At 39.5% G+C, this 27,917-nt stretch overlaps 1 protein-coding gene across 3 annotated transcripts; it reads right to left on the bottom strand.

Moving 5' to 3' along the window:
• Nucleotides 1–7: 7 nt before the first annotated feature.
• On the bottom strand, nt 8–27,917 carry inpp5ka (inositol polyphosphate-5-phosphatase Ka). Of its 3 annotated transcripts, none has more exons than XM_057839016.1 (14): nt 27,618–27,917; nt 27,183–27,278; nt 20,804–20,908; nt 20,608–20,716; nt 20,400–20,516; nt 19,000–19,175; nt 9,028–9,139; nt 8,789–8,898; nt 8,642–8,668; nt 2,887–3,112; nt 2,360–2,497; nt 2,196–2,279; nt 2,024–2,128; nt 8–156 (listed from the first exon to the last, which is right to left on the bottom strand). In XM_057839016.1, the coding sequence occupies exons 2-14, from the start codon at nt 27,242–27,244 to the stop codon at nt 61–63; spliced, it is 1,467 nt and encodes a 488-aa protein (XP_057694999.1). In that variant the 5' UTR covers nt 27,245–27,278; nt 27,618–27,917; the 3' UTR covers nt 8–60. The 3 variants fall into 3 exon arrangements, with proteins under 3 accessions (XP_057694999.1, XP_057694998.1, XP_057695000.1); XM_057839015.1 differs by having other exon boundaries at nt 27,624–27,916; XM_057839017.1 differs by lacking the exon at nt 8,642–8,668 and having other exon boundaries at nt 27,624–27,909.

Here is a 27,917-nt window from a genome sequence, read left to right as displayed (position 1 = left end):
TGTATGAAATATTTTGGAGATTCTGGTACACCACAGTAAAAAAAAAAAAAAAATCAGATCTCAGTTATAAATGTTCTTGTTTGCTACAATTTGATCCAAACTGATGGTCTTCTCATGCAGTAAACCCTCTTCAATGACCACCTTGGACTCATGGACCTAGAAGAGAAGAAGGGCAGGTGTTACTTTTATCTTTGGTTTGACACACTGAGCAAGTGGACAGTCTCAAGTAAATACAGGCAAATGTAAAACTGCGACCCCTGGTGTTTTCATTAGGATTTATTGTGCTGAGCTGCCATATACATTTTACTGAACTGCAAACAATTTAGTCAAATTGTCGAGAAAGAAACGCTTATCGGTTAATGTAGCTATATTTTACAATACAACTGGAAGTGGACAGAGTGTGCATATTTATGAGGTTTTGGCAATGATTGCCCCATGCTTGAACAGACACGGCTTCACTTTTTATCCATTTGCATTAACAATATAGTAAAATTTGGGGGGGGTTAAATATTCCAAAACATTTTGTCATGCAAATTACTGTCCAATTTAGATACACTGAGGGGTAATTTGGGAGATATCACATTTTCCTTGACAGTTCTGGAAATTATTATCCAGTTTAAAAAAAAGTATAATTGTTTAGTTGCCTGCAGGAATGTAACAAAGTGAAGTACAGATGCACAAAAAAGGACTTGAGTACAAACATGAAGTGGTTCTTTTTACTTCACTACATTTTACAGCACGTATCTTTACTTTTTACTCCAATACTTTTGAAATTGTCGCCTGCGGTGAACGTTACGCTTGTTTTTTTGTTTTTTTCTCATTGTAAATTGATAGTTTTGTTTTCATGCCTCCGGCGCATCAATAAGCTACGCACAACTAGTGTATACCCCAATTGAGCACTAGAGGCAGCAACACGAGTACATGCAAGATTAGGTAGGTGAACAAGATATTGACCAATAAAACCAACTGTGAAGGCAGCGCGCCTTCAGATGGCTGCTGCACACTATTGTACAAAAGATGGCGGTATGCACCTGATAGTTGCTTGCGATCCGCCATTAAGATAAATTTGGGAGTTTTGAGCTTGTTAAGCTTCTGTTTACAGTGCAGTCAATTTTATTGCTTTTTTTTTTTTTTTTTTTTTTTTTTTATTCTGCAGTTTTAAATAAAACTGAGCAGTCAATGAATTTTCTGGTTCTTTGAATACTGACTTATATCGCTGTACGTATGTATGTACACATGTACAGTATATATATATATTGTTTAAATTATATTCACTGCCGGCCCGCCAACTGGAGGGCGTCGTGGTTCAGGGGTCGAAACGCCGAATAAAGGTTGGACACCACCTGACGACATCTTCTCCTGGCTGAAAGCTACAGCCATCGTAATGTGACTGTTAGAGGTAGCATCGTTGTAGATGTATTCATTAGTAAAATAAAATAGTGATGAAGAATTGACATTCCGTTTCTATATTCTAAACCTGAAATATTTTGTGAGACAAAGTCATCTGTATTTTGGTGACTACTGTATGCTTTTGTGATGATTTAATGGGGACGTTGAACCATGAGATTTTATTTTTGTATTTAAAAAAAAAAAAGGAAATGGCTTAAAACAGATAGAAAACACCTATTTGGGTTACTTGTGAACTGTGTAACGGAAGCAGGACTACATCAGATGGAAGATCTGTTCTACCCTACTGAGAGGAGCTTTGTTGCACACTTTAAAATCCTCTCATGTAAACAATAGCACAAAACTACATTTAAATACAACAAAACTAGTGAGGAGGCAAATGCATTTAAATCCTTCTCCAAATGTGCATTTTCAGATATTTTTAAATACAAAACGTAACATTTGAGAAAAAATATATATATTAGTTCAACATATGTACCCTAGTCAGGATTCTTACAGTCGCCAAGCGACTTACTCTAAGTAGCTGATTGCGTTTATGTTGAGTTGTATGTTCTCTAAAAAGGCAGAACAGCATTCAAGAACAACAACATATGTAAAGAGTTTGAACAGCACTCACCTTGAATGGTTCACTGATTCCAATAATGCATTGCAGGGAATTACAGTAGTAGCCCAGCATGCAATCTCCGCCTCGTACTGGGATCTCCTCTTTACTCACGTACACCTAAAATACAATTCCCCCAAAATTACCTCCTCATATTACCCAGTTTAATCTATTCCCTATTTACTACCTTAATGGCGTCTTCATTGAAAGACACTTCATCGTCTTTGACCCACGTGTACGTGATGTAGTCTGACACGCTAGTAAATCCAACCTGAATTTCATGAACAACGTCAAGACTTACCGATAGATTGAAATTAAAGTGAGCGGAGGACAATTGTTTGTAAAGCTGACCTGATACAATCCAATCCAGTCCCAAGTACTGGAAGGGAACGGCTGCAGTGGGCTGTAAAGCAGCATGGCGTCCATGTCTGCACTCCATTCGCCTTCAGCCTGGAGGTGCACCAGTGGTGTCGTGTACATCTTCTTTAGCTGAAGGCACAAAGAGGTCCTAACTTAATGAGTCATTTGACATGAATGACAAACTAGATGCACTAGGGATGCCACTGGTCCGAAACCGTGATCGGAAATCGGGCCAATCACGTGATTCTCAGAGGATTGGAATCGGGTAAAACGACTGTAGTCGTAATAACATTACATGGCTATAATGTTGGGATAGCTTTGTTCAGATTGGGGAAAACAGACATTTTTAAGTGCTTGATCTCCCTCCTTAATACATCTCCGAGGTATCGGATCGGGACTCCATATCGGCAGACCCTCAAAATCAGGTGACTTAGAATCACATGCAAAAATATGTGATTGGGACATCCCTAATAAGTACTACATACAGTGCATGAATTGATGAGATTTAAGTAAGTCACCTTTATTGTGAAGATACCGGTCACAGGTTTGTGGTCACTGATGCTGTACTCCATGTTGCTTGTGTACAAGTCCTGTCTGATCTCTAAAGGGTAGTCTTCAGCTTCTTCTAGCTGCTTGGTGTCTTTTATGTCCGGTCCGTCACCGTATTTGTGTTGCCCGCCAGTCTGCTTTGGTCTGAGGCGCCACAGAATTCTGTCTGTCCAGGCAGGTTTGCGCTTCTTAGTGCTGGTTGGCGGTTATGAAATCGAGACAAACAGAGAACATGGCCTGTTTATTCAAATATGACGCATTTGAATTGGACCTATTGACACACTTACAATGTTGCCTTGTTATCACATATTAATCCAAAGTGTTAAATGCTGTCATATGAGGAAAGTAAGTACTGAAGCTCATTCATGGAAAAAATGTGAAAGAGGGTTTACTGCTAAAGCCTAAAAAAAGTGTGTTATCTTCAAACAGTCTTAATGAATTTAGAAACAAATCATGAACATGACTTCACAGGAGCCTTCATTCCACAAAGTTTAATACTTCTTTGTTGTATGTGTCAGTTTTAAAGCTGGAAATTTCAACTTGGGATGACAAAGCGACTTAAAAACCTACAGTGGGGCAAGTAAGTATTTAGTCAACCACTAACTGTGCAAGTTCTCCCACTTAAAAATATAAGAGGCCTGTAATTGTCAACATGGGTAAACCTCAACCATGAGAGACAATGTGGGAAAAAAAACAGAAAATCACATTGTTTGATTTTTAAAGAATTTATTTGCAAATCATGGTGGAAAATAAGTATTTGGTCCATACCAAAAGTTCATATCTTTGTTATGCACCCTTTGTTGACAATAGCGGAGGCCAAACGTGTTCTGTAACTCTTCACAAGCTTTTCACACACTGTTGCTGGTATTTTGGCCCATTCCTCCAGCAAATCGCCTCTAGAGCAGTGATGTTTTGGGGCTGTCGTTGGGCAACACGGACTTTCAACTCCCTCCACAGATTTTCTATGGGGTTGAGATCTGGAGACTGGCTAGGCCACTCCAGGACCTTAAAATGCTTCTTACAAAGCCACTCCTTTGTTGCCCTGGCTGTGTGTTTGGGATCATTGTCATGCTGAAAGACCCAGCCACGTCTCATCTTCAATGCGCTTGCTGATGGAAGGAGATTTTCATTCAAAATCTCTCGATACATGGCCCCATTCATTCTTTCCTTTACACAGATCAGTCGTCCTGGTCCCTTTGCAGAAAAACAGCCCCAAAGCATGATGTTTCCACCCCCATGCTTCACAGTGGGTAAGGTGTTCTTCGGATGCAATTCAGTATTCTTTCTCCTCCAAACACGAGAACCTGTGTTTCTACCAAAAAGTTCAATTTTGGTTTCGTCTGACCGTAACACTTTCTCCCAGTCCTCTTCTGGATCATCCAAATGTTCTCTAGCGAACCGTATACGGGCCGGGACGTGTACTTTCTTCAGCAGGGTGACATGTCTGACAGTGCAGGATTTGGGTCCCTGGCAGCGCATTGTGTTACTGATAGCAGCCTTTGTTACTGTGGTCCCAGCTCTCTGTAGGTCATTCACTAGGTCCCCATGTGTGGTTCTGGGATTTTTGCTCACCGTTCTTGTTATCATTTTGACACCACAGGGTGAGATCTTGTATGGAGCCCCAGACCGTGATCAGTGGTCTTGTATGTCTTCCATTTTCTAATAATTGCTCCCACAGTTGATTTCTTTACACCAAGCTTTTTACCTATGGCAGATTCAGTCTTCCCAGCCTGGTGCAGGTCTACAATTTTGTCTCTGGTGTCCTTCGACAGCTCTTTGGTCTTGGCCATAGTGGAGTTTGGAGTGTGACTGACTGAAGTTGTGGGCAGGTGTCTTTTAATAATATATATTTTTTTTAATAACGAGTTAAAACAGGTGCCATTAATACAGGTAACGAGTGGAGTCTCGTTAGACCTCATTAGAAGAAGTTAGACCTCTTGTTTGTAGGTGACCAAATACTTATTTTCCACTCTAATTTGGAAATAAATTCTTTAAAAATCAAACAATGTGATTATCTGTTTTTTTCCACATTCTGTCTCTCATGGTTGAGGTTTACCCATGTTGACAATTGCAGGCCTCTTTAATCTTTTCAAGTAGGAGAACTGGCACAATTGGTGGTTGACTAAATACTTATTTGCCCCACTGTAGATCATGTAATGAATGCTTTTGCGTCATGCATGCTAGCTGTAATGTCACTGCTGTGGCAAGCCACTGCGTGAACAAGCTTTAGCACATGCTAAAAGTTTGTTTATATGGAGAAAGAGCGCTGTGCGATATGGGGGGATCATAGTTTGGGCCATCAGAATGCCACGATATAATACATTTCTTGATTATTTGGTTAAATGTTATACTACACCCTCATTTTATTTTTGAATTGGCATTAAACAGACCTCCCGCAAATATTAAATGCACCTAGCTAGTCTTCCTAGGAATCGGCGATTCCGACTTCGCAGAATTTATCTTGGATTTTAACCCCTTCTGTGGAAATCAAAACAGTCAACGGAATACAAGCCGAAGTACATAATGTTTTATTTTCCATGTAGTATATATCCCAGCCACTAGGTGTCATGCTATTTTCCCTGCTTGTTATGCAAATTTCGTTTTTTTTTTTTTAAAGCTTTCGCCTCTCAGTGCAAAATGACCATCACCGAAGTCCAACTTACAACAGAAGTGGACATACAACGGTAGATATATTTTGTTACATCTTTCTGCTCATATCTACTCAGAAGTTGTCATCCAGTAGGGATTTTTGTATGACTTTAGACATTGATGTTAGCCAGTCAAAAAAAGCACTTTGTTTCTGAGAGAGAAAAATCATATCCAAAACATTTTTCTTGTTGTGTTCAAATTAGGAAAAGAAATTGCATTCAATTGCCGGACTAAGTGTTTACATTTTCGACAGTCAGCAGCCATGTTTATAAAACAAGGCCATAATTTGTAGTGTTTTGGTATTTAGAAAATAATTTCATAAGAACATTTTTGCATCATTATTGCATCAACTTGCTTCATAACTGGTCATTTTAGGTTGTTTTCTTATGCCTTTGGACAAACAACTTTCAATCATGGAATCAAGAAATGCTCTTTGCAGAATTCAGGATTATTCCCTGCAGAAGCAACACTTTTTCACTGCTGATTCCTGGAGGATAGTAATTATATTTAAATTTATACACAAACATCCAGAATGCATGTTCGGAGCTTGGTCCTCCTGCTGACAGTACAGTGCCCTCCATAATTATTGGACTTATAATAATTATGTGTTTTTTAGCTTCTAATATTTTTTTTCTAAATAATATGGGGCCTTAATGGAAAAAAAGAGAAAAATCCAACTTTCAATACAAGTGGATTTATTCAGTGGGGGAAAAAATCCCACATAAAGAAATAATTACTTGACATCAAATAACGTGTGTCACAATTATTAGCACCCATGGTGTTAATACTTTGTACAACCCCCTTTTGCCAACAAAACAGCACCTAATCTTCTCCTATCATGTTTCACAAGATGGGAAAAGACAGAAAGAGGGATCTTCAGCCATTCCTCTTTGCAGAATCTCTCTAAATCATACAGAGACCTGGGTCCTCTCCTCTGTACTCTCCTCTTCAGCTCACCCCACAGGTTTTCAATGGGATTGATGTCTGGGGACTGAGATGGCCATGGGAGGAGCTTGATTTTGTGTCTGGTGAACCATTTCTGTGTAGATTTGGCCATATGTTTAGGGTCATTGTCTTGCTGAAAGACCCAGTGATGACCCATCTTCAGCTTTCGGGCAGAGGGCAACGTATTTTGATTTAAAATGTCCTGGTATTTCAAAGCATTCATGATGCTATGCACCCTAACAAGGTTTCCAGGGCCTTTGGAAGCGAAACAGCCCCACAGCATCACTGACCCACCCCCATACTTCACAGTGGGTATGAGGTGCTTTTCAGCATGCGCATCTTTCGTGGCACACCAGACCCACTTAGAGTGTTTGTTGCCAAAAAGCTCAATCTTGGTCTCATCTGACCAAAGCACACGGTCCCAGTTGAAGCCCCAATACCGCTTGGCGAACTCCAGACGTTTGCGTTTATGATTGCGAGTGAGGAAAGGTTTTCTCCGTGCATGCCTCCCAAACAGCTTGTTGGCGTGTAGACAGCACCTCATACTCATTACTGTTCATCCGTAATTTATCAATTGTCAGTCAGTTCTAAGTCTGTTCCAGGTGGTGGTGGATTTGCCTGCTTTTGAAGCAAACAGTTGCCACGTTTACAAGGAGCCAAATATTCCAATTACAATCGGAATATTTGTTCAAACCGAATAAATGTGTTCCACATAAACACCTCATTCGGAATGAACAGGCCCAAACCGAATAGAATTTCATTCCGATTCACAGGGGTGGAATATTCCTTTTCCCAAACCGATTAGAAGTAAAATTATATCATGTAAACAGGGAAGCGGAATGGTGTCTGGTTGCGTTCTTTCTGCGCATGCTCCGTACTGACGTGGTGACGTCACTTGGTGACGTAAGTAACGTCACTTGCAACATGGCTTCCAAGCACACGCACAGCACACCCCCACAACTTTTTAAATGAACGGCGTATCATTCTGAAGTTTTGTTTCCACTCGAAAAGTTAAAACAGCAGCTGATCTGACGATCTATCTCCATGTTTTGCAACGTGACGCTTTGTTTTGATTAATCTGCGCATGTCAGACGGCAGTTGTCAAACGTCCTTTCGGAATAAAGGCAGTCACATGTAAACACTGGATCGGAATAGATGACGTGACATGTAAACAGCTGATGTGAAATTTCCATTCGGAATGATTTGAATCGGTATGAATAAAAGTCAGCATGTAAACGTGGCTATTGTCAGGTCAGTTCCACCATAATTCCAATTCCATAGTCTAGCCACTTAAAGCGGGAGTTCAAGAAACACCCATTCATATTAAAATGTTTCATTGCACTCTGATGGCAGAAGATTCTGCAGTACTTAGTTGCCCCAACCAATGTATGTGTTGGTAAAAATGAACCGATCGTAGTTAAATGAAAAATATCGCTATTTTGTTGGGATGTGCATATCTAGAGGCCCTTTGGTGATATTATTGTGACATATAGAAGTCCCTCATGAATGTAATGTACTTAAGTCAGCGATATTTGAGCTATGATTAATAAATGATGATATTGATAGTAGATGTGAATTTTGCTGATAATAAATTTACAAACATTTTGTCGTTATACTAGTATATTGTCATATCGCACAGCACTATGGACAGTAGCACTTTGACTATTTAACTGCCAGTCTATGGAGTTGTTAGGTTCAAAAGCTTGACATTCACCTTTCGCAACCAATGTGAGGTTTTCACTACACATTTGTACTTATTTCTCTCTCATTTAGGTTTTTAATCATTGAATGCTTTCACATTTTCGGTCACTATAACAATGATGCATGCATGCAAAAATAACAATTGGAAGTGATGTCAGCATGTGAAATTTTCACATGAATCCACAAACTCAAAATTTCATATTCAATGAAAACAAGTTGGGTTTTTTTTTTTTTACTTTTTTTTACTGTAAACACTTTTTTGTACAATAGAGGATGTTATCCTAACAAAGGATTAGTTAGTATGAGTTAGAAGTCGGAATTAATATGTTATTGTAAAGACTACGTTATTCTATTATCAAGATGTGCTGTTAAATCGCATTTACATCCACAACAAAGTAGAATGTGGACATAAATATGTGAAAGTCTTACTTAAAGGCAAACCATGTCCTGTAGAGCCTGTGAAGGTGACAATAGGAACAGACGACATGTATGAATAACATAGGCGCACAAGCATAGGAAAAATAAGATGTTTTAAAGATGTGTGGCTATGACGCATAAAATGTATGTGTCTGCTACCTGCTGTCATATGTATCAGTGTTCACGTCAAACTTGTACGTGGGCTGAAAGTCGAGGGGTCCTTCCTCAAACTCTTGTAGCAACTTCTCTTTTTGCTTCATCAAAATCAGCTGAAAGCATCACCATAAAATATATTCCATGACCGCCCACACTAAACACACAAATAAACCATGACTAACAGTATCCGACTTCGTGTGGCGTAAATCTGCTACTGATATATAAATAGGCAGACGTCCAACCTGGTCTTTACTCCACAGCAAGCTGTAGTTTTGATTGCTGATACATGTTCGGACAAAGTGCATCCCATGGTCCTGAATTCGAAAGTTGAGATCACCAAACCAGAAGACTAGCCTAGAAGGTACAAAAGAGACAGATATAAAAGAGAGCGATTCAAACAAATGGCCTGCAGCACAGATTATACATATATGCAGGAGATAACACAGCATTCAGTCAGACATGCAAAAAATCTGAGCCATACAATTTGGAAATAACTGTCAAAACTCAACCAAATGGGATAGAACTGAACAATCACGAACCAAACATGATTTTGTATTAAACTAAAAAAATAAACAGTTCTCCCTGAAATGTGATTCTGTATACAGTAACTAGTAAGAGTGTGACAATATCTCGATACAGCGATATATTGCAACCCGACCGATTATCGATATGCTCCCGCCAAGTATCGATACTTTTATTTGACATATTGGCCATACAACGGAGTATGGATGCTGTAAACTGCTCAATGTTTGTTAAGCAATTCCTTGGAGGTCCACTAGGGGGGATCAAGAGTGGTGGTGAAGGTAAAGTGCACACAAGTCGTCTGGAGAAGAAGAGAGGAAGCGCCAAGTGGGGTTGAAAAAAATAAAAGAGGTTTGTGAGAATGGTGGACGAAAAAGTGAGAAAAATATTGTTACAAATCACTAGAGCTGAAACGAATACTCGAGCAACTTGAGTAACTCGAGTTTAAAAACTGATCCGAGTAATTTTACACACCTCGAGTAATCGTTTAATTTTGACAGCTCTAAGCATCACGTTTTGCCAGGACTACTTTTAATGCGGGACAACGTGCTGATGTCACGTGCGTAGAGGAAGAAGCAATTAAAAAAAAAAAAAAACTTACTGCAGCCGACAGTTGCTACAAACGACGTCGACGTTGCTAAAACTAGCCCGCATGATACTACGGTGGTAGCAGGTAGCATCTGATGCGTCTCATAGAGATCACATGTATGTTGAACTAGATGCGAAATGACACAGCGGCGTTAGTAAACAGCCGCCATCATAAAGCAGTAGACTTCTAAGCGCTAATAAATAACATTTTACTGTCACTCGCTCACGTAACGTTAGCCCTGCGAAGGGCTAGGTTTCTATTAATTATGACCACTGTCGATGCGCGCCTAACGTGTTCTTACATACAGGTTTTATTTAATCTAATTTATTTAACCTGTAGAGTGATGAGGGTGTAAAATAAAAACTTAATAATGCTAACTGTTGAAGGGAAAATGTACCGTTCTCGCACACGCCATATAATTGTTTGCATTAGTATAACACATTCATTTAACTATAGTTTAGGCCAGTACTTCTCAAATAGTGGGGCGCGCCCCCCTGGGGGGGCGCAGAGCGATGCCGGGGGGGCGCATGTGACCTCGGGGAACATGTTTTTTTTTTTTTTTTGCTGTACTGGAATAAAGTGTACTTGCACATCCACTCAGTACTGTAGGTGGCAGTGGCGCTCTCATTTTCAGAGTGCGCGCAGTATTTTTTAACTAAGGAGAGCACTCAGCACACACAGACAACAGATATGAAGAGCAGTGTGCCACCGCCATTTTCGAAAGCCGTTTTCCGACCGGACTCACTCACGCAGCGACCCATTGCCTTGTCCGGTTCTCACGTCGCCGCCCGAGAAGTGCCATTTTCGGCTTGGGATCGTCACGACGACCGCCCTCACCTACGGTTCTACCTCGGCCGCCGTGAATGCGCTTTTTTCGTGCCGTTTGCCTTTTAGCTTTGACTTTTAATACAGTGGGTGATGATGAAAGACCACTGTTTACTGTGTCTAAAAATAATTATAGCAGACAGCCAGAAGCCAAATCAATTAAGACGCCACTTAAAGACATTAGACCCCAATCTCATTGTTAAGCCGCTTGATTTTTTCAGTGAAAACGTGCCGAATATTGCCAACAATTGTCCTGCTTTGTCAGTGTTATATCAGTAAGCCAGTGAGCATTGTTAGCATGCTCATTGCAAATTAACTCCACACCATTGCAAAGGAGGTAAATACTGTGAGCAGCAAAAATAAAAACTGTCCTGTCCAAGGACACTTTTTTTTTTCTTCTTTTATTCAGATTTGTTTTTTCGGTCAAATTTTTTGGCACATTGTCCTCATGAGTGAATGTTTCTAATCAATTTTAATTTGTTATTATTTACTGATTTTATTACATTTTATTTTTCTGTATCAAATGGTCAAAAATGTACCTTGAGTGTATTTTTTAGTTTGGATGTGAATTATTTTTTTTTTAATTCAGGCAAATTGATGGGCGTTAAGTCTTTTCTGTTACAAACAAAACAATGTTAATAAAGTTATACTTTATAAGTTTATCTCTGTTATTTTCTCTAATAGGAAAAAAAAAAGGATACAATGTGAGGCAGAGACGTACTTATAATAGTAATATTGTAGACAAATGATACTATTTACAGTGGCGGCAGAATTTGGGGGGGCGCGAAACATTTACGTCTTCCTTGGGGGGGCGTGACAGAAAACAATTGAGAAGCACTGGTTTAGGCAGACTTCTTTCAGTGGCCTTGAACACAGTAAAGTTAATCACCTTATCAGGGCTCCTGAGGGGGAAAAGGAAAAATGGTACCATTTCTCGTAGGCACCGTCTAACTGTTTGCATTACTCGAACACACGTAATATAATTAACCAGGGAATAATATCATTTCTCATATGTACTGTAGGACTGCACCTAATATAAAATAAATAGCACACCATCGTTTAATGAAAAGCAGCATAGATACACAACGACATCTTATCATAGAAGCCCAACATATGCGTCACGAGCAAGATTGACGCACCAAGACTTGCAAATTAGTTCTTCAAGGACAAAGCGCTCTTTGTCCTAAAACAAGTAGAGCCAGCCCGGATAACAAAGTTAATAGCGGGCGCTTGTGATGTCAAGACCAGCGTCGGTCGCTATGGCAACCACATCCCATCCACACACGAACCTAAACAGCCCGAAACCGGCCAGAGAGGGATGATCCCAAAGCAACGCCAGGACACACCTTCGGCCAGCCCACGGACTTAAAAAACACTGGACACTGAGATAAGACAGATTTGCTGCTCGGAAACATTTTGCTATGTAGCCTTGCTTTGGATTCAGCATTGTTCCCTCTGTCGTCTGTTTTTGCCTAGTTTTTGACCAAGTGGTTTAAAGTATGTTGGTGGCTCCGTATTCTTTTGAGTTGAACAGATTGCTGCTACACTGGGATCTACTCAAGGGGGGGCCAACCATGACTGATCCGGACTGAGAGAAAATAAGGATAGGGGTAACGGGTATCATCTAACCCTTTCCCATTCCCATTTGACCCATATCCTAGGAAGCGACAATTGATTATGGAAATAAATAGGTTTAGCGTCATGGTCCCTGTCACTATAGTGCTTTTGTTTATTTGTTCTTTTTCATATTATTTTTCACTAAAAGGTTTGGATTTTCTTTCCTTTTTCCCTTTTATTGATTTCACATGCGGATGTTGCTGTTAGGAATGTGGTGTGGAAAGGTGCCCCTGACTTTGTTGGTAAGTGGTGGGAATACACATTGTTTATGTAGTAGGGTTTTATTTTTTCCGTCACATTTTTTCGATCTTTTGCAGTCACATTTGGGTTTTGTAATTCCTCGACACATGTCATATAAGTTCACTGGGTTGTTTTATATTTTCACAATCACAATAGATTCATTTTTGTTCTTGGGATTTTTGTTCAAAGACTACTATTTTTTCGTTAGGTTCTAAATCATAGTACTCAGTAGATTTGTGCCATTTTTAAGTCCCAGTTTTTTATTCTTTAGTCTTTAGCCATTTTTTGTCATTTGGGATGGAGAATATAACTTTTATTATTTTGATTTTTTTTTTTTTTAGTTAGGATATTTATTCATTTTTTGGTAAATGGGGCGGAATAAAGTTTTTCTTTAATTGGGGTGGAATAAAGTTTTCCTTCAGGCGTCTGTGTCCATCATTTTCAACAACTGGTAAGGGGTAAGATGTTTATTTCGAGTTTCGAGTTCATTGTGTCCAGGTTTTTCTGTATTGCAACATTCCGCTTTTGTATGGTACACCTTTTTCACCATTCTCTAGTCAATGGGGGAATTTTTTTGCTGTGCTATGATTTTAGATGTAGTAGTTTGCCAGTGATGTTCTTTTTCCTCCTTTAAAAGCTGTTCTGAGGTGTTTGATACACTGTTGCGTTCCTTTTTGTTCAGAGCAGCGCACAGTTCCCTTTTACTACAGGTGGTGGTTGACCTTAACATTACGGAAGTTGACAAGGGGGGTACTTAAATTTTAATTTACTGACCAAATTTAACTTAGTACGGTTCTCACTTTTCCTAATTAAAAGGTTTTTATTTACTGGACCAAATTTAGCTTAGTGTGTTTCTCATTTTTCCTAACGAAAGACTAACTTTATTTTTATTCATGGGGCCAAATTTAACTGAATGTATATCTCATTTTTCCTAGCGACAGGACTAACTGGATTGGTAGCCCGTCTAATTGATCATGAAAAATCGTTCTCAATACACCTGTACAAAGAGGTCATTGTGAGCTGATGCCTATGGCCACGGGACCAGAGACAACCAAGGATTAACCCTTTGAGGCGGTAGTAAATTGTTTTAAAGAGTATTTAGCAGGAGTCCTGAGGGGGACTTGCAAATTTCGCCCATCCCTGTTTAAACTGTTCATCAATTGCTAAAATTTTTCCACCACTTGCCAAAGGTAATTTCTAAGGCCACATCCATGTTTTTACGATCCCCGGTCGGGGCTCGTGAGGGGGATTGAACGAAAAGGTACCGTTCTCGCACACACCATATAATTGTTTGCATTAGTATAACACATTTATTTAACTATAGTTTAGGCAGACTTCACTCAGTGGCCTTGAACACAGTAAAGTTAATCACCTTATCGGGCCTCCTGAGGGGGAAAAGGAAAAATGGTACCATTTCTCGTAGGCACCGTCTAACTGTTTGCATTACGCGAGCACACGTAATATAATTAACCTGGGAATAGTATCATTTCTCATATGTACTGTAGGACTGCACCTAATATAGAATAATTAGCACACCATAGTTTAATGAAAAGCAGCATAGATACACAACGATATCTTATCATAGAAGCCCAACATATGCGTCACGAGCAAGATTGACGCACCAAAACTTGCAAATCAGTTCTGCAAGGACAAAGCGCTCTTTGTCCTAAAACAAGTAGAGCCAGCCCAGATAACAAAGTTGATAGCGGGCGCTTGTGACGTCAAGACCAGCGTCGGTCGCTGTGGCAACCACATCCCATCCACGCACGAACCTAAACAGCCCAAAACCGGCCAGAGAGGGATAATCCCAAAGCAATGCCCGGACACACCTTCGGCCGGCCTACGGACTTAAAAAACACTGGACACTGAGAAAAGACAGATTTGCTGCTCGGAAACATTTTGCTATGTAGCCTTGCTTTGGATTCAGCATTGTTCCCTCCGTCGTCTGTTTTTGCCTCGTTTGTGACCATTGTCGACGAATAAATTGTCAACCTGTTTTTGGTGAGTCTTCTTCAAACTTTTGAAACATGGAGTCAGTACAAAGGGTTAAAATAAGAGAACGCGCGAAGTTCCGCCTTCGCGGTTGGCGCACGTGGGGCAGCATCGGCCGAGCGGCACTTGTTTTGGCTGTCGCTGTTTCCGTGCGGCTTGGCTGGGGAGGCGAATTTCAACACTGTCAATTTTAGCTCAGTAGTCGTTGCTGGATAAAACACCAAGTAGCACTGGTCCCTAAGGTCCCAAATCCTCAGACTTTAAAAACTGCAGTAATAAAACCTCTCCTAAAAAAACCTAATCTGGATGCCTCAACCATTAGTAATTACAGGCCAATATCAAATCTGACATTCCTGGGGAAAATTATCGAAAGGGTTGTGTTTGAACAGATCCAGACTTTTATGATGCAAAACAATCTTTTTAACTCATTTCAGTCTGGATTTCGGCCACAACACAGCACCGAGACCGTGCTTATCAAAGTCCTAAATGATATTCGTCGGAATACCGATGCAGGCAAATCATCTGTTCTGCTACTATTGGATCTCAGCGCCGCATTTGACACGGTTGATCACAACATACTACTCAGCAGATTGGAACAGTGGGTAGGGCTTACTGACACTATTCTTCAGTGGTTCACATCCTATTTACATGATAGAGATTTCTTTGTGTCAATTGGAAACTATCAGTCAGAACGAACCAAATTCACGTGTGGAGTCCCTCAAGGGTCAATTCTTGGACCACTCTTATTTAACATCTATATGCTTCCGTTAGCTCAGATAATGGAACAGTATGACATCTCCTATCACGCCTATGCAGATGACACACAACTGTACATTTCTGTGTCCCCACATGATTATAGTCCCTTAGTCTCCCTGAGTAAATGCATTCGTCAAATCAATGAATGGATGTGCCAGAATTTTCTCCAGTTAAATGTAGAGAAGACAGAGGTGATCATTTTTGGGCCAAAAAAGGAAAGGTCAAAGATAAGCAGCCAACTTAGCACAATGTCACTAACAGCTACAAATCAAGTCAGAAACCTTGGCGTAATTATTGACTCAGACCTAAAATTTGATAGCCATCTAAAGTCCGTCACTAAATCCGCTTATTACCACCTAAAAAATATAACCAGAATTAAGGGGCTTCTGACTCAACAAGACATGGAAAAACTTATGCATGCATTCATTTTCAGCAGATTGGACTACTGCAACGGTATATTAACAGGTCTTGATAAAAAAATCAGTCAGGAAGCTGCAGCTAGTACAGAATGCTGCAGCCAGAGTCCTCACAAATACAAGGAAGCTGGACCACATTACACCGGTTTTGAAATCGCTACACTGGCTTCCAGTGAGTCAAAAGATAGACTATAAAATACTACTGCTCGTCTACAAAACACTTAATGGCCTTGGACCAAAATACATGCTTGACTTGTTAGATTCCTATGAGACATCTAGACCCCTAAGGTCGTCTGGAACGGGTCTTCTGCATGTTCCAAGAACAAGAACCAAGCAGGGTGAGGCAGCATTTAGTTATTATGCTCCTCACCTCTGGAACAAGTTACCCGAACGTCTGAAGTATGCTCAAACTGTTAGCTCCTTTAAATCAGGGCTAAAAACGCTTTTGTTTGGCACTGCATATCCATAACTGTCTATATATTTCAACCTACCTGCCTTCTATTCCTCTTGTGCTTATCTCCATTGCTGATTTCAATGATTATTAGTAGTAGTAGTTTTTGCTTTATTTTTATTTTTGTTTTATTTTTATTTATTTATTTTTATTCTGTGATTAAATGCGATAATTTGTCTTGGTTTTTACGTTGTGTTGATTTAAATGTGATTTTTATGGTCTTCATGTGATGTAAAGCACTTTGAATTGCCTTGTGTTGAATTGTGCTATATAAATAAATTTGCCTTGCCTTGTCTAATGTGCTCCAATACAGCAGGTATCATACATTTATATTGAACACTGCCAAAAATTCAAAATCCAGACTTACAGTTTAGACCAGACATGTCCAAAGTCCGGCCCGGGGGCCAAATGCGGCCCGTGGTCAAATTTAATCCGGCCCTCAGCCTCTGTCATAACATCAATAACATGTGGCCCGCACACAGACTTAATAAATTGGTCAGCAGTACTGCAACCAGCAAATGAAGTAGCTTACACATGAAATGCTGCTCCTCATTTACCCACTAAAAGGCAGCAGCACTTTAACCCTTTATTGCAAAATGTATCACATTTGATACACCTAAAATTTTATGATTTTCAGACTAATTTAGAATTTTGACATTTCTTTTTGAAAAAAAAAATTTTGGATGCAAGTCGACACATGCATCTGCAGGTTCCATGAGAATAAAAAAACATGATTTAGCATGGGTTATAGATATTAGAGCGCTTATTACACATATTCATTTTTACTTTTCTTTTCACAAATTGGAAAAAAAGGTTTCATTAGGACCTTATTTTTCAAATTTTGGGATTCTCTGATAATTGCTTCATGTTGCAGGTATTTAAGGGCTAAGCAACATTACTCCGTGTGACCCTCTACTTCCAATTTTCTAAAATGCCGACAATCAAGAAAAAAAAGTTGACTGTGACGGCCAACGCTTCAAGGATAGGTGGAAATTGGACTATTTCTTCACTAAAATACGCAACAACTGTGTCTTGCCTCATTTGCAAAGAGACAGTCACTGTTTTTAAAGATTTCAATGTGAGGCGATATTACCAAACAAGACATGCTGACATGTACGACAATATTACAGGGAAGATACGCAGCAAGAAATTGAAGCAACTTGAAGCTAGTTTAATTTCACAGCAGTAGTATTTCGCAAGAGCCCGAGAGTCGAAAGAGAACGAACGCCGCAAAGGCTAATTGCGAGATTGTTGAAATTATTCATTAAAAAAAATAATAAAGCAAATGTGACACACTGAATGGCTTGCTAAATTTTGCTTAAATATATTGTTCTACGTCAAGGACGTCAGCCAAGGTCGGCCCCCCACATTTTTACCACGCCAAATCTGGCCCCCTTTGCAAAAAGTTTGGACACCGCTGGTTTAGACTAACTTAAAACTTAACTAGAACTTAAAAATAGCTTGACACAAATAGAAATTAAATTGAATTCAGTGGGAAAAACACCTAACTTTTAAGTGATGTGTGTTATCAAGCATAATGGCATGTTTAGGTAACATATATAATATATATTATCTATATAATATATATATATTATTGGCTATTATCTTTTATTATTAAATATCCCATAATACAGTGAGCTGCGGCATCTAGTCCGGTGCAGCTTATCTATGAACAAATGTCATTTTCAAGTCAAATTTGGGGGGTGGCGGCTTATAGTCAGGTGTAGAGGTTAGATTTTGTGCCCGAACCCACAATTTAAGCATTCACGTTCGGGTCAGGTCGGGTCGGGCCGCCATGCCGGACTAATAAATTATTTAAAAAAAAAAAAAAAAAATGGAGAGCATGCTCTCTGTATTGCGCTTTTGCTTGTGCGTGTGCACGAACGCTGTGGCGCCGGCCGCTTTTTCTTCTTGTCCTCCCGCTGCACGGCCGAGGCGCCGCCCTCTCCTGTTCCCTCTCCTTGTCAGAGAGGCGCGTCCATGTGAGAACAATATCCCACACACTCAGAAATATGTTTAACAAACTTTCCCAGCGTTATTTCGTTGTGTGAATGCTTTGATAATTCTAAAAAAAATATGTAGATTATTTAAACATTAAGAAAACATGCGTTTTTTTCTGCAAACTCGAAGAAATGAAAATAAATTGCTGCTGCTGCGTTTTTTCCGCGTCACTCAAAAAAAAAAATAAAAAAAAAATCGGGTTTTTCGGGCTCGGGCCTGCAAATCTAGTTAAGTGATCGAGCTCGGGTCGGGTCGGGCCTCAATACCAGCGGGCCGTGTCGGGTCGGGCTGGATTTTTTAGGCCCGAACTAGGCTCTAGTCAGGTGCGCCTTATAGTCCGAAAATTACGGAATCAAAATTACCAACTATCCTGTAGAAATTAAAACTATTACAAAGCTACAGACACATGTAAAATAATGAAGCCCCCTTTAAAGTTATTTCCTGTAAAGCAAAATTAAACAATTTATCAACTCTTTTCAAATAAAAGTCCAAAACCGTAGCTCCTAAATATGAATTCATTCATCCATTCACCATATACATTGAACACTGTTAACTGTATTCTCATAGATAGCAGATCTTTGTGAGTGAATGAGAGCATGTGTGTGTGAGGGTGTGCGTGTGCTCATCAATAGCGTAATCTGTCAGTGAGTCTACAGCTGCGTTCACAGTAAGGGCGTTGTTGCATTTCAACTGAAAAATTAATTATGTACATTACTGAAAATAATAACACCCTGGTTGTTTTACACTGTTATTCCCAACTCTCACACATATATTTCACACATGCCTTTCCACCACATGTTCTCACCTGTGATCAAGTATTCTCTCAGCCTTTTCACAGTTGAAAGACTGCGTGTCAGTAATATGCTGGAACTCGACCACTCGATCGGCTGCATTTTTCATATGTGCCGCCAGGTGACAGTTGAGGAAACAGAGCATGTGACCATAGAGAGACAGACGAATGGACACGCCACCTTTGTTACCCTGAGACATACAAAGAAAAGAAATTCCCTCATAAATGGGCAAGGAAAGCAAGCATTCAATAAAGTTTGGTTTAAGTGCATTGCAGAATTTTACACTTAAAACATTTGACAGCAAAATTATAAAGAAATTCCCTACTATACACAGAGAATAGGAACTGAGCCCTGAAGTAAATCGTGAAAATTGCAAGTATCTGACATCTCCTTAATGCATAACAGAATTTACGGTAAAGGTGATCACAATTAAAGTGGTGCACCGAATTTATCTTTGCCCACCATTAAAGTTCATGTGGAAGGTTTTTACATTATACTATTAAAAGTAGTTACCTCTTTTACAGTTGTGTAGTACCGTACCAAAGAATAAGGAAGTGAGATCTAAACGCTGATACACTCGAAACAGGTGGGAAAAAAAAAAAAAAAAAAAAAAGGAGCTAAGAAAATAGGGACACCTCTTTAAAGTTCCTTCACGTATTCAATCTGTCTTTCTACTTTCTCCGTCTGAGAGTCAAACAAAGCCCAATTCACTTTCTCTGTCCATTAAAACGTCTATAGTCTATTGACAGCACATTGCACAGTAGGTAGCCAATGCGTGTCAGATAGGTGGGACTGAAAGGTGGACTATCTGAAATACTCACATTTGATTGCCTAAAACAGTACTGGCATTTTAAAATGATAGACAACATATTTTTCGTCTACTTCTGGCAAATATTGGCTTTGATTTACTTTTTTCTCTACTATTAAACAATGGAGAAAAAAAATGATATAGTCTTTTACTTAAGATTATACAAGGCTCTCCACTGGGATGTACTACTACGTGTTGTCTATTCCTTGAAGAGGTTACAGTGGTACTTGAGAAGATTGGCTGATCAATAGTTTTACGTGGGCAACACTTTGACTGTGGAGCTGATTCATCATATTTCCACATTCAGTCATAAGTTTAAATTAATCAGATGTCAGCAAGTGGTTGTTGTTCAACCTACAGAAGTACGCTGTATGCTTACTAAGCCCCTTTTGGGAAATTATTTAGTTTTGGTAATTGTTGCAAAGCACGAAAGAGTGACCGACAGACAAACTCTGACATGATTTGTTGATTTTTTAAAACCATACATGTGAGATTCTTCCGATGATTACAGGACAACACATTTGACTGTATCTCTTCAAGATTGGGAGAAATTGCTCGTTTGGGATTTTGATATTTTCATCTACAGCAGTAGTAACTAAATTTTACCCAATAGCCAAAGATGCCTGTGCGTGTATATGTGGCCTTGATATCGCGAATGAATGGAACATGCTCCAGTTTGGAGAAGAGTAGCAGCAACAGACCTTGCATTCTGATAGAGGTCACCTGAAATGCATGTACACATAAAAAGCATGTCATACAAAAAGCAGATGGGGAAACGCACAATTCCATAAAAACTGTTAGGTGTTTTGAGTACCTTCACATATCGTCTTGGTGCTAAAGCGCTCATAAGCACATAGCTCCAAGGGTCATCGAATACAACATCCGACATGAATCTCAGAGGTCCAGAATACACCTCCTGCAGGCTTACATAACATTATTTTTGATTCATTTTTTCTATATTTGGTATATAAACTGACTAACTGTTGGTTCCTGTTTGCTACAGCACTTACCCAATGACATAGAAGTCTGCAGCCTTTGGAGAATCCAAATGGAGAAGTGAGCTCATGTCAGCTGGGGGGTCAGCTGTGGCTACATTCCATGTTACCATGTGTAGCCTGGGGACAAAATTGATTAAATAGATTATATTTGGCCACCTGGAAAGAAAGCACGTCAACGCCAGTGTGGCCTTCAGAGAAATTCATCCAGCGTTAAAATACATAAAAATGTATTTTTAAAAATGAGTCCAGAAAATAAAATCAAGGTTTCCCATTGAAATCCTGGATTATAGTGTGTGTGGTGGTGGTGGTGGTGGGGGGGTGGTCATTTGCCTGAAACTGCAATTACTTTTTTAAAACATTGCTTAGACTAAACATTGCGGGTGGGTCATATTGTCGAGGTGGTATTTGAGGTGCTTAATTCAGTCAAGGTAAATAAACCAATTTTAATTAATTGGACATTTATAATGATGTTTTCAGTGTAAATGTATTTCAATAACAATACAATACTTAATACAATAACTTGTGCAAAAATAATAAAGAAAAAGTGCTGTTGCAGGCCAATAGCATACCGCACGAATGCTGTTTTTACACTGTGACGTCCCCATTGTAAACCGGAAGTGGATCAACATACAAGTAGAAGCGCCCTCGCATACAACCCATGTTAGTACTGCTTGTTTTCTCCCGGTAATCTTTCAAAAAAGAACATGCCGAGGAAACACCACTGCTATGGAACTTGTAGAAACGACTCTAGACATTACGACTTATGAAGGATGTTTTCTTCATACGTTTCCCGAAGCCAAAAAACTAGAAAAATTGTGAACAATGGATCAACTCGTGAGGATGTCCTAAAGACCAGTTTAACGCAAGCAAGGTGAAGCCGTTCACCTTCATATGCAGTAAACATTTTGTTGGGGGCCATGCTCCTACAGTGGACAAAGAGGTAAGCCATTTTGATATTTTTACCTACTTTTTAGCGTGGCGTTTTGCCATGCTGCTTCTGTCTGACAATGAATGACCTGATAAAAATTAAAAGTCTATGACTGCCACTGTTATTACCTCTTCTGTTGTAAAAAAAAAAAAAAAAAAAAAAAAAACTTTAGTAAGGGGAAAGTGTAAATAAATCGACTCGAAGCGCGCGATAGTGCAGAAATGTTTTCAAAAGAAAAATCGGGTTTTCAAAAGAGGAAAGAAAAGAAAGCAAAACAGGAGATGGGTAGAAAAGGCCAACAGAATGTGAGAAAGTACTTCACAAAGGAAGGTTCGTGTCAGTGTAGTGCTGAAAATTAACCTGTTATCTTAGCTCTGAAGCGAGGTCCCAGCTCACTCCGTAAGAAATACGGGATTTTCCCAGCCTCAATGAGCGACATGCACCTATTCAAAAACATGAATTCGCTTCGGAGCAGTAGCCTATAGTGGAGATCGCAAGTTTCCAGATGAGGCTAAGCATACTCCATAATGAAATACAGTTATTGTTTGCTAGCTACTGTTTGCTCCACTTTTGGCTTACATTTAATCAATACAGCAGGCAAATCCTTGGCAATCTCTTCATACTAAAACGGTTGTATACTGTATACTGTAATGTATACTATAGTCAAGGGCGTAGGTTTGGTCTTAACATTGGTAGGGATTATATTACAGCATAACCTGCATGTACACTTTTTGCTCAGGATGGGACATTAATAATACCAAACAGATTGGGTGAACCGGGGTCAGGGCTACATTTCTCACGAATATGAACCTAATTAACTAATATACTAAATCAGGGGTGCTCATGACGTTGATCACGATCGACCAGTCAATCACAAAGCTAGTTTGGGTAGCTCCCGGCACCCCCCCAAAATACTTTTTTTTTAAATTTACATTATTAATTATGATTGTTGTGTGTGTGTTGTGTTGTGTGAGCTAGGTACAAGGTTATGCAGCACCCCTCGCTCTCTAAGCAGCTTCTTGCTAACGTTTTTCTAGTTCCATAGTTGCCAGAAGAGGTTACTACATTTCTCACAGTTTATTTAACGTTAACAGTAGAAAACACAAAGAGAAGGACTTTTCTCGAAGCAGCTTCCTACTTGAGTTTTGCAGGTTAGCAAATACACAGTTTAATGTTATGCTATCACTGATGCAGGTTGGACCAACAGTAGCAAAATTAATGGTGTGTTCCCCACTTCCAAAACAATGATGTCTTTTTACATTTCTAACAGTGGCTGCTGCTGGCTGAAAAAAAAAACTTCTCATATCGCTAATATCTAATGTGGGTGTGAGTGAGGGTTAAATCATCAGCCAATCAAAAGTGCATTTATGAGGAAAAACTGGAGCAGCACATTCAGCAAGTGAAAAGATGGACATGTAAATCTAAACATAATAAAAACAATTCACTTAATAATGGTGGGGTTAATTACAACAATTAAAACATATGGAAGGACAATATAAATAACCTATGTAACTGAAGTCATTACATAACGCAAATAATGTTGCTTAAAAGTTGGTGGGGACAATTTAAGCATCATGAAAAGTTGGTAGTGTTTTGTCCCAACCGTCCCTATGCAAACCTACACCCTTGACTGTTGTATAGTTAAGTTAAAAAAAAAAAAAATTATTCTAAGTCATTCATTATGGTATTTGCTTTGAGAATATTTCTAATAAAAATATATTTAGATTGTAAAAGATGGCCTTCAGTACATTTCTTATAGATGATATTTGTCTATTCATTATTGCTCTATGCCTTGTATGTTTACATAAATATATTTTCATCTTAAATTAATGCAGAAAATGCACAAATTAGTGTGAAAAGATTCACCAGAATGCAGGAAATTACGTAGTTGATACTCTAAATGTGTGTGTGTGTGTGTGTGTGTGTGTGTGTGTGTGTGTGTGTGTGTGTGTGTGTGTGTGTGTGTGTGTGTGTGTGTGTGTGTGTGTGTGTGTGTGTGTGTGTGTCCCGGCACTGATGGTTGGGCCCAAAGTGATATCTTTCTAATCCCTGGACGCGCCCCTGATCATCGTTAACTTTAAGTGCTAAACGCCAGCTGCACTGGTGACCAAGAAAAACAGTTTGGTTGCATTGCTTTTCAGGAGGGAGTGTGAGAAACCTGATCCTTTTCACCCGATTCCGATACTCTGAAAAATGGTGCGATTGGTCCGATTTCCGATCATGTGATCGGATCGGGACATCTCTAATGATTTCAATGTGGTCATAGTAAATCAACCAAAGTCTTCCCAAACAGAGCTATTCAAGTCTTGTGAAAATTCTTTTAGATTTATTAACGCAATATATCGCAAACCCCCACAAAAAAAATCGCAATGTCAGGTTTTCCGATATCGTTCAGCCCTAACATAAAGGGCTAATTCTGACTTACGCGACAATTCGGGTTACATCGCCAGCCTAGGAAGGGAACTCGTTCATAACCCGGGCACTAACTGTATATATGGTCACAGACTAAAGTTAAACATAGTCAGTCAAGACAAAAGGTGTCTGTATTTTGTGATGTATTTTGATCATACCACGTCAAGTTCTGTTATTAGAAGATCTGGAAACTTCTGATTGTGAAAAGTTAATAGATCTGGAAACTTCTATGATTGTGAAATAATATCAATAGTGCACTAGGAAATATAGATGGGACTGCTTTTCTCAAAGGTTCTTTTAAGTTATTCTTGCTCAGTTGTTGCCACTGTTCAGATTTTCCACCCAATGACAATACGGCATCCATGAGATTGCATCTGTAAGATTACTGTACTCATTAGCTGGGTGATAATAATGGTGTTGATGTGGGCAATGTCAGCTGTCTTCTTGGAAGGCAGCCACAGAAACATGTAGTGAAAGCGAGCATTGTGTTTGGAAGTGAATTGCTGCAAAACAACAAGTGCGACGAAAGGAAATCTGCTTTACTCATGCCTTTTGGACAGTCAAACAAGCAACAGAATGCGACTTGTGTAATTAGGGAAGTGGTTCCGACAGCACTCTGTTGTTTTCCAAAACTATGTTTAATCTCATTGTTGAATTCTGCAGGATTAGAACTTTTAATAAAATTGAATTAACATTTAAAGGTTAAGTCCTTCGATAAGCTGTCGACCAGAGCTGTTTTTTTTCTCAGAGAGGACAACATGGCTGGTATTCCTTCAAATATGCATTATGTGAGGTAAAATGAGGTAAATATAATCCTAAAATAGATTTGTATGCTTCGATGACAATTGTGTGACGTTTATTACAGCGCATTCAAATTGGAATGAGCCAAAGACTCAGAGCTGAGCTAATCTACAAATTACTACTGTTAGCCAAACAAAAACAAACAAACAAAAATACGTTCTACAGGGAAAATGCAATTTTTAACCAGCATGAAAGATGCATGAACAATGTTCTGCCCATAAGCAGATTTTATTGGGGGGGGGCGGCAGCATCCCCCCCAACCCCCCGGTGGCCGAAAACTGTCATTGCATGTAATTGACTTTCCTATATATGATTTTAAAATATAGTTATCTTGTAAAATATTGTTTATAAAAGTTGCAAACAAATAACACAAACAACTAAAATGAATGAAATGAACAAAAATATATTTTTATAATGGGTCAAAATTTGTATGATCCAAATTCCTGATTTGATTTATGTGTAATTTTTTTTTGTCAAACGTTTCTTTACACTTACCTGGAGTCAGGCCCGGTACACTTAAAATGACAGCTAATCATGACACAGGGGTTGGTAGTTAGGAGGGCAAAACAGTTTTTGACCGTGGCTTAGTGCAGTGTGCTCAAAAGGAATGTACTCATTTTGTTTGTTCCATTGTCAATACGTTTTTGAGTATTTAGGTTTGTTACTTTTATTTGGATAAAGAGCATTTGAGTTAATTTACAAGACGCTGGCAAAATAAACTATTGCATAAGAGAAATGGACTCTCTGTGTATGTATCGCATCTTCAACTGCACATCATCACAAAATTATTTTTCGAACTGATCATGTGACTAGCACCTTAGACGGTCATTTCTTTTGCCAAAACCACCCGAGGACCAAAGAGGCAAGATGGATATACGTATTTTTTTCAAAACTAAGCTTTCAAATGCGACAACAACTACTGAGCAAGAACCAAGGATTGAAAATGTGGACCATGAACTACCAGAGAGCACCGCCAAAATGGTGATTGGAGTTTCAATTTGCCCCATTAAAAATGCTAATTGTCTAACAGAGCCACCACCGGTGTCTTGCCAATGTAGCTATCCCCGTCAAAATGGTATGCCCTGGCCGCGGGAGTGTGCACACACATACAATACTTATGAGTTATGTCGACTTAAACAATTAATTGAAGCCAGAAAAGAACCACAGTTATATATTTTGGACATCGATGTTTATTAAATTGGAGACACTCCATACAGGACTTGAATTATAGTAATAACAGCTGTAGGTCATCCTACGAGTAAAACAGTAAAACATGGCCTTTTTTACGTTCAGTAAATATGTTACGTTATACGACAAAAGGGGGAAAAAAGTTGTGTTTTTTTTTTTTATGGCTGGGCCATGTTTTAAAACCTCGTAGATAACTACATCACCAAAACATTGAAATCAAGCAAATCACTGCAGCGCAGTGACTCTGCCCAGGGGGTACAATTTTTGACGAGGGTAACTACATTGGCAAGCCACCAGCCGGCGTACCATTTTCAATGGATGACGATCTTGGCAAAAAGCATAGCTGTCCTAAGCATATTATTGTAAACATTATTATAAGTTAATTTTGTTGCTGACACTGCGTTTCGCGGTCATCAACATGTTGTGTCCCCCAGTGGCGGTCCTGGCTACTTTCGCGCCCTGGGCGAACCACCCCATCAGCGGCCCGCCCCCCTACTTGCTTTTCCTCTGAGAGTGAGTGAGACTCGTCCTGCTCACTCACTCTGCAGTTGCGAGCAGCTGATCCCCCTCCCGTCTCCCCCTGCCTTTTCTTCTGACACACACGACTCTCAGCAGCAGTTGACATGATAGTAAGGGGCGCCCTAGCGCCCACTCTACTAACTTGACGTGGAAATGAGCGGTATTAGTCTAGAAAACTAGCGGATTTTTTGTTTTTTTCTCGAGGGCGCTTGTGCGCCCCCAAATAGATTGCGCCCTGGGCGGTCGCCCACATTGCCCATAGCAAAAACCGCCTGTGGTGCCCCCCCCTGCCCAAAAAAAATCAAAATCCGCCTATGGTTCTGCCCCTTGTAATGCTACCAACTTATAAAAACATTATAAACACGTTTAAATGTCTAATTCTGCATCATTCATACTCAGTTAATGAAGAACTTTCGTGCAGTCAAGGTAGGAATATTGCTGCAACCTGGACTTCTTTTGAAATGGGTATTACTATTTACTGTACGCACATAAACACTGTTATAAATGTGTTCGTGTTATGTCAAAAAAGGCTATTATTTTTACCTAAATTTGTCTCCCTCGTAGTCACCCATTTGTAGACCCCCATTTTGCTCCATCGATGCCATACCCGAGAGTTACCTTTTGGAGCTTGGAGGCAAACTGTACAACACACAGGCAACACCACAGTACAGACTCATGTTTATGATGACATTCATTGACATTCGTTGACAACAAGACGAATTTGATCGTACTGATCTATCGTTCGCCGTGTAAACATTGTTGAGAACTTTCAAGGGTGGATTATCACGAAAAGAAGAGTTGGCTACGGTAGTGTTTTTTAGTAAGCAAACCAAGCCACACGGATCAAACGGTCTCATCGTATCAGTCCACGAGCGGAAGAAGAATGAAAAAAATTGGGGGGGATGCTCAGATAATTTAAAATGCAATAAAAATGCAATATACAAATGTAAAAAAAAACATGCAAAAACGAATGCTTACTTGTACCTGATACGGTCATGAGGCGTTTGTTTTCGTAGTTTCGTGACGTGATAGTGCAGAACCATCTACTCCCAACTGTACTTGCTACTCGTGCTGATGGGACCGCCCCGAATGCGGAAGGGCTTCTATACCTTCAAAATAAAAGCTCGACTTTACTAGTACATATTGCTCTCTTGCGCTAACATAGAATAGATATCCTATACAAATGTAGATGTAATATGCGCGATATCAACCAATAGGGACGAGCGTTATCAGTTGTTTGACATATTGCGTCTGAGCCGTTCAATAAATATAACATCA

Source organism: Corythoichthys intestinalis, chromosome 6, assembly GCF_030265065.1.
Source record: "Corythoichthys intestinalis isolate RoL2023-P3 chromosome 6, ASM3026506v1, whole genome shotgun sequence".
NCBI classification, from domain to species: Eukaryota; Metazoa; Chordata; class Actinopteri; order Syngnathiformes; family Syngnathidae; genus Corythoichthys; species Corythoichthys intestinalis.
Note: the sequence above shows the minus strand (reverse complement) of the source record. Positions and strands in the feature narration are given on the sequence as shown.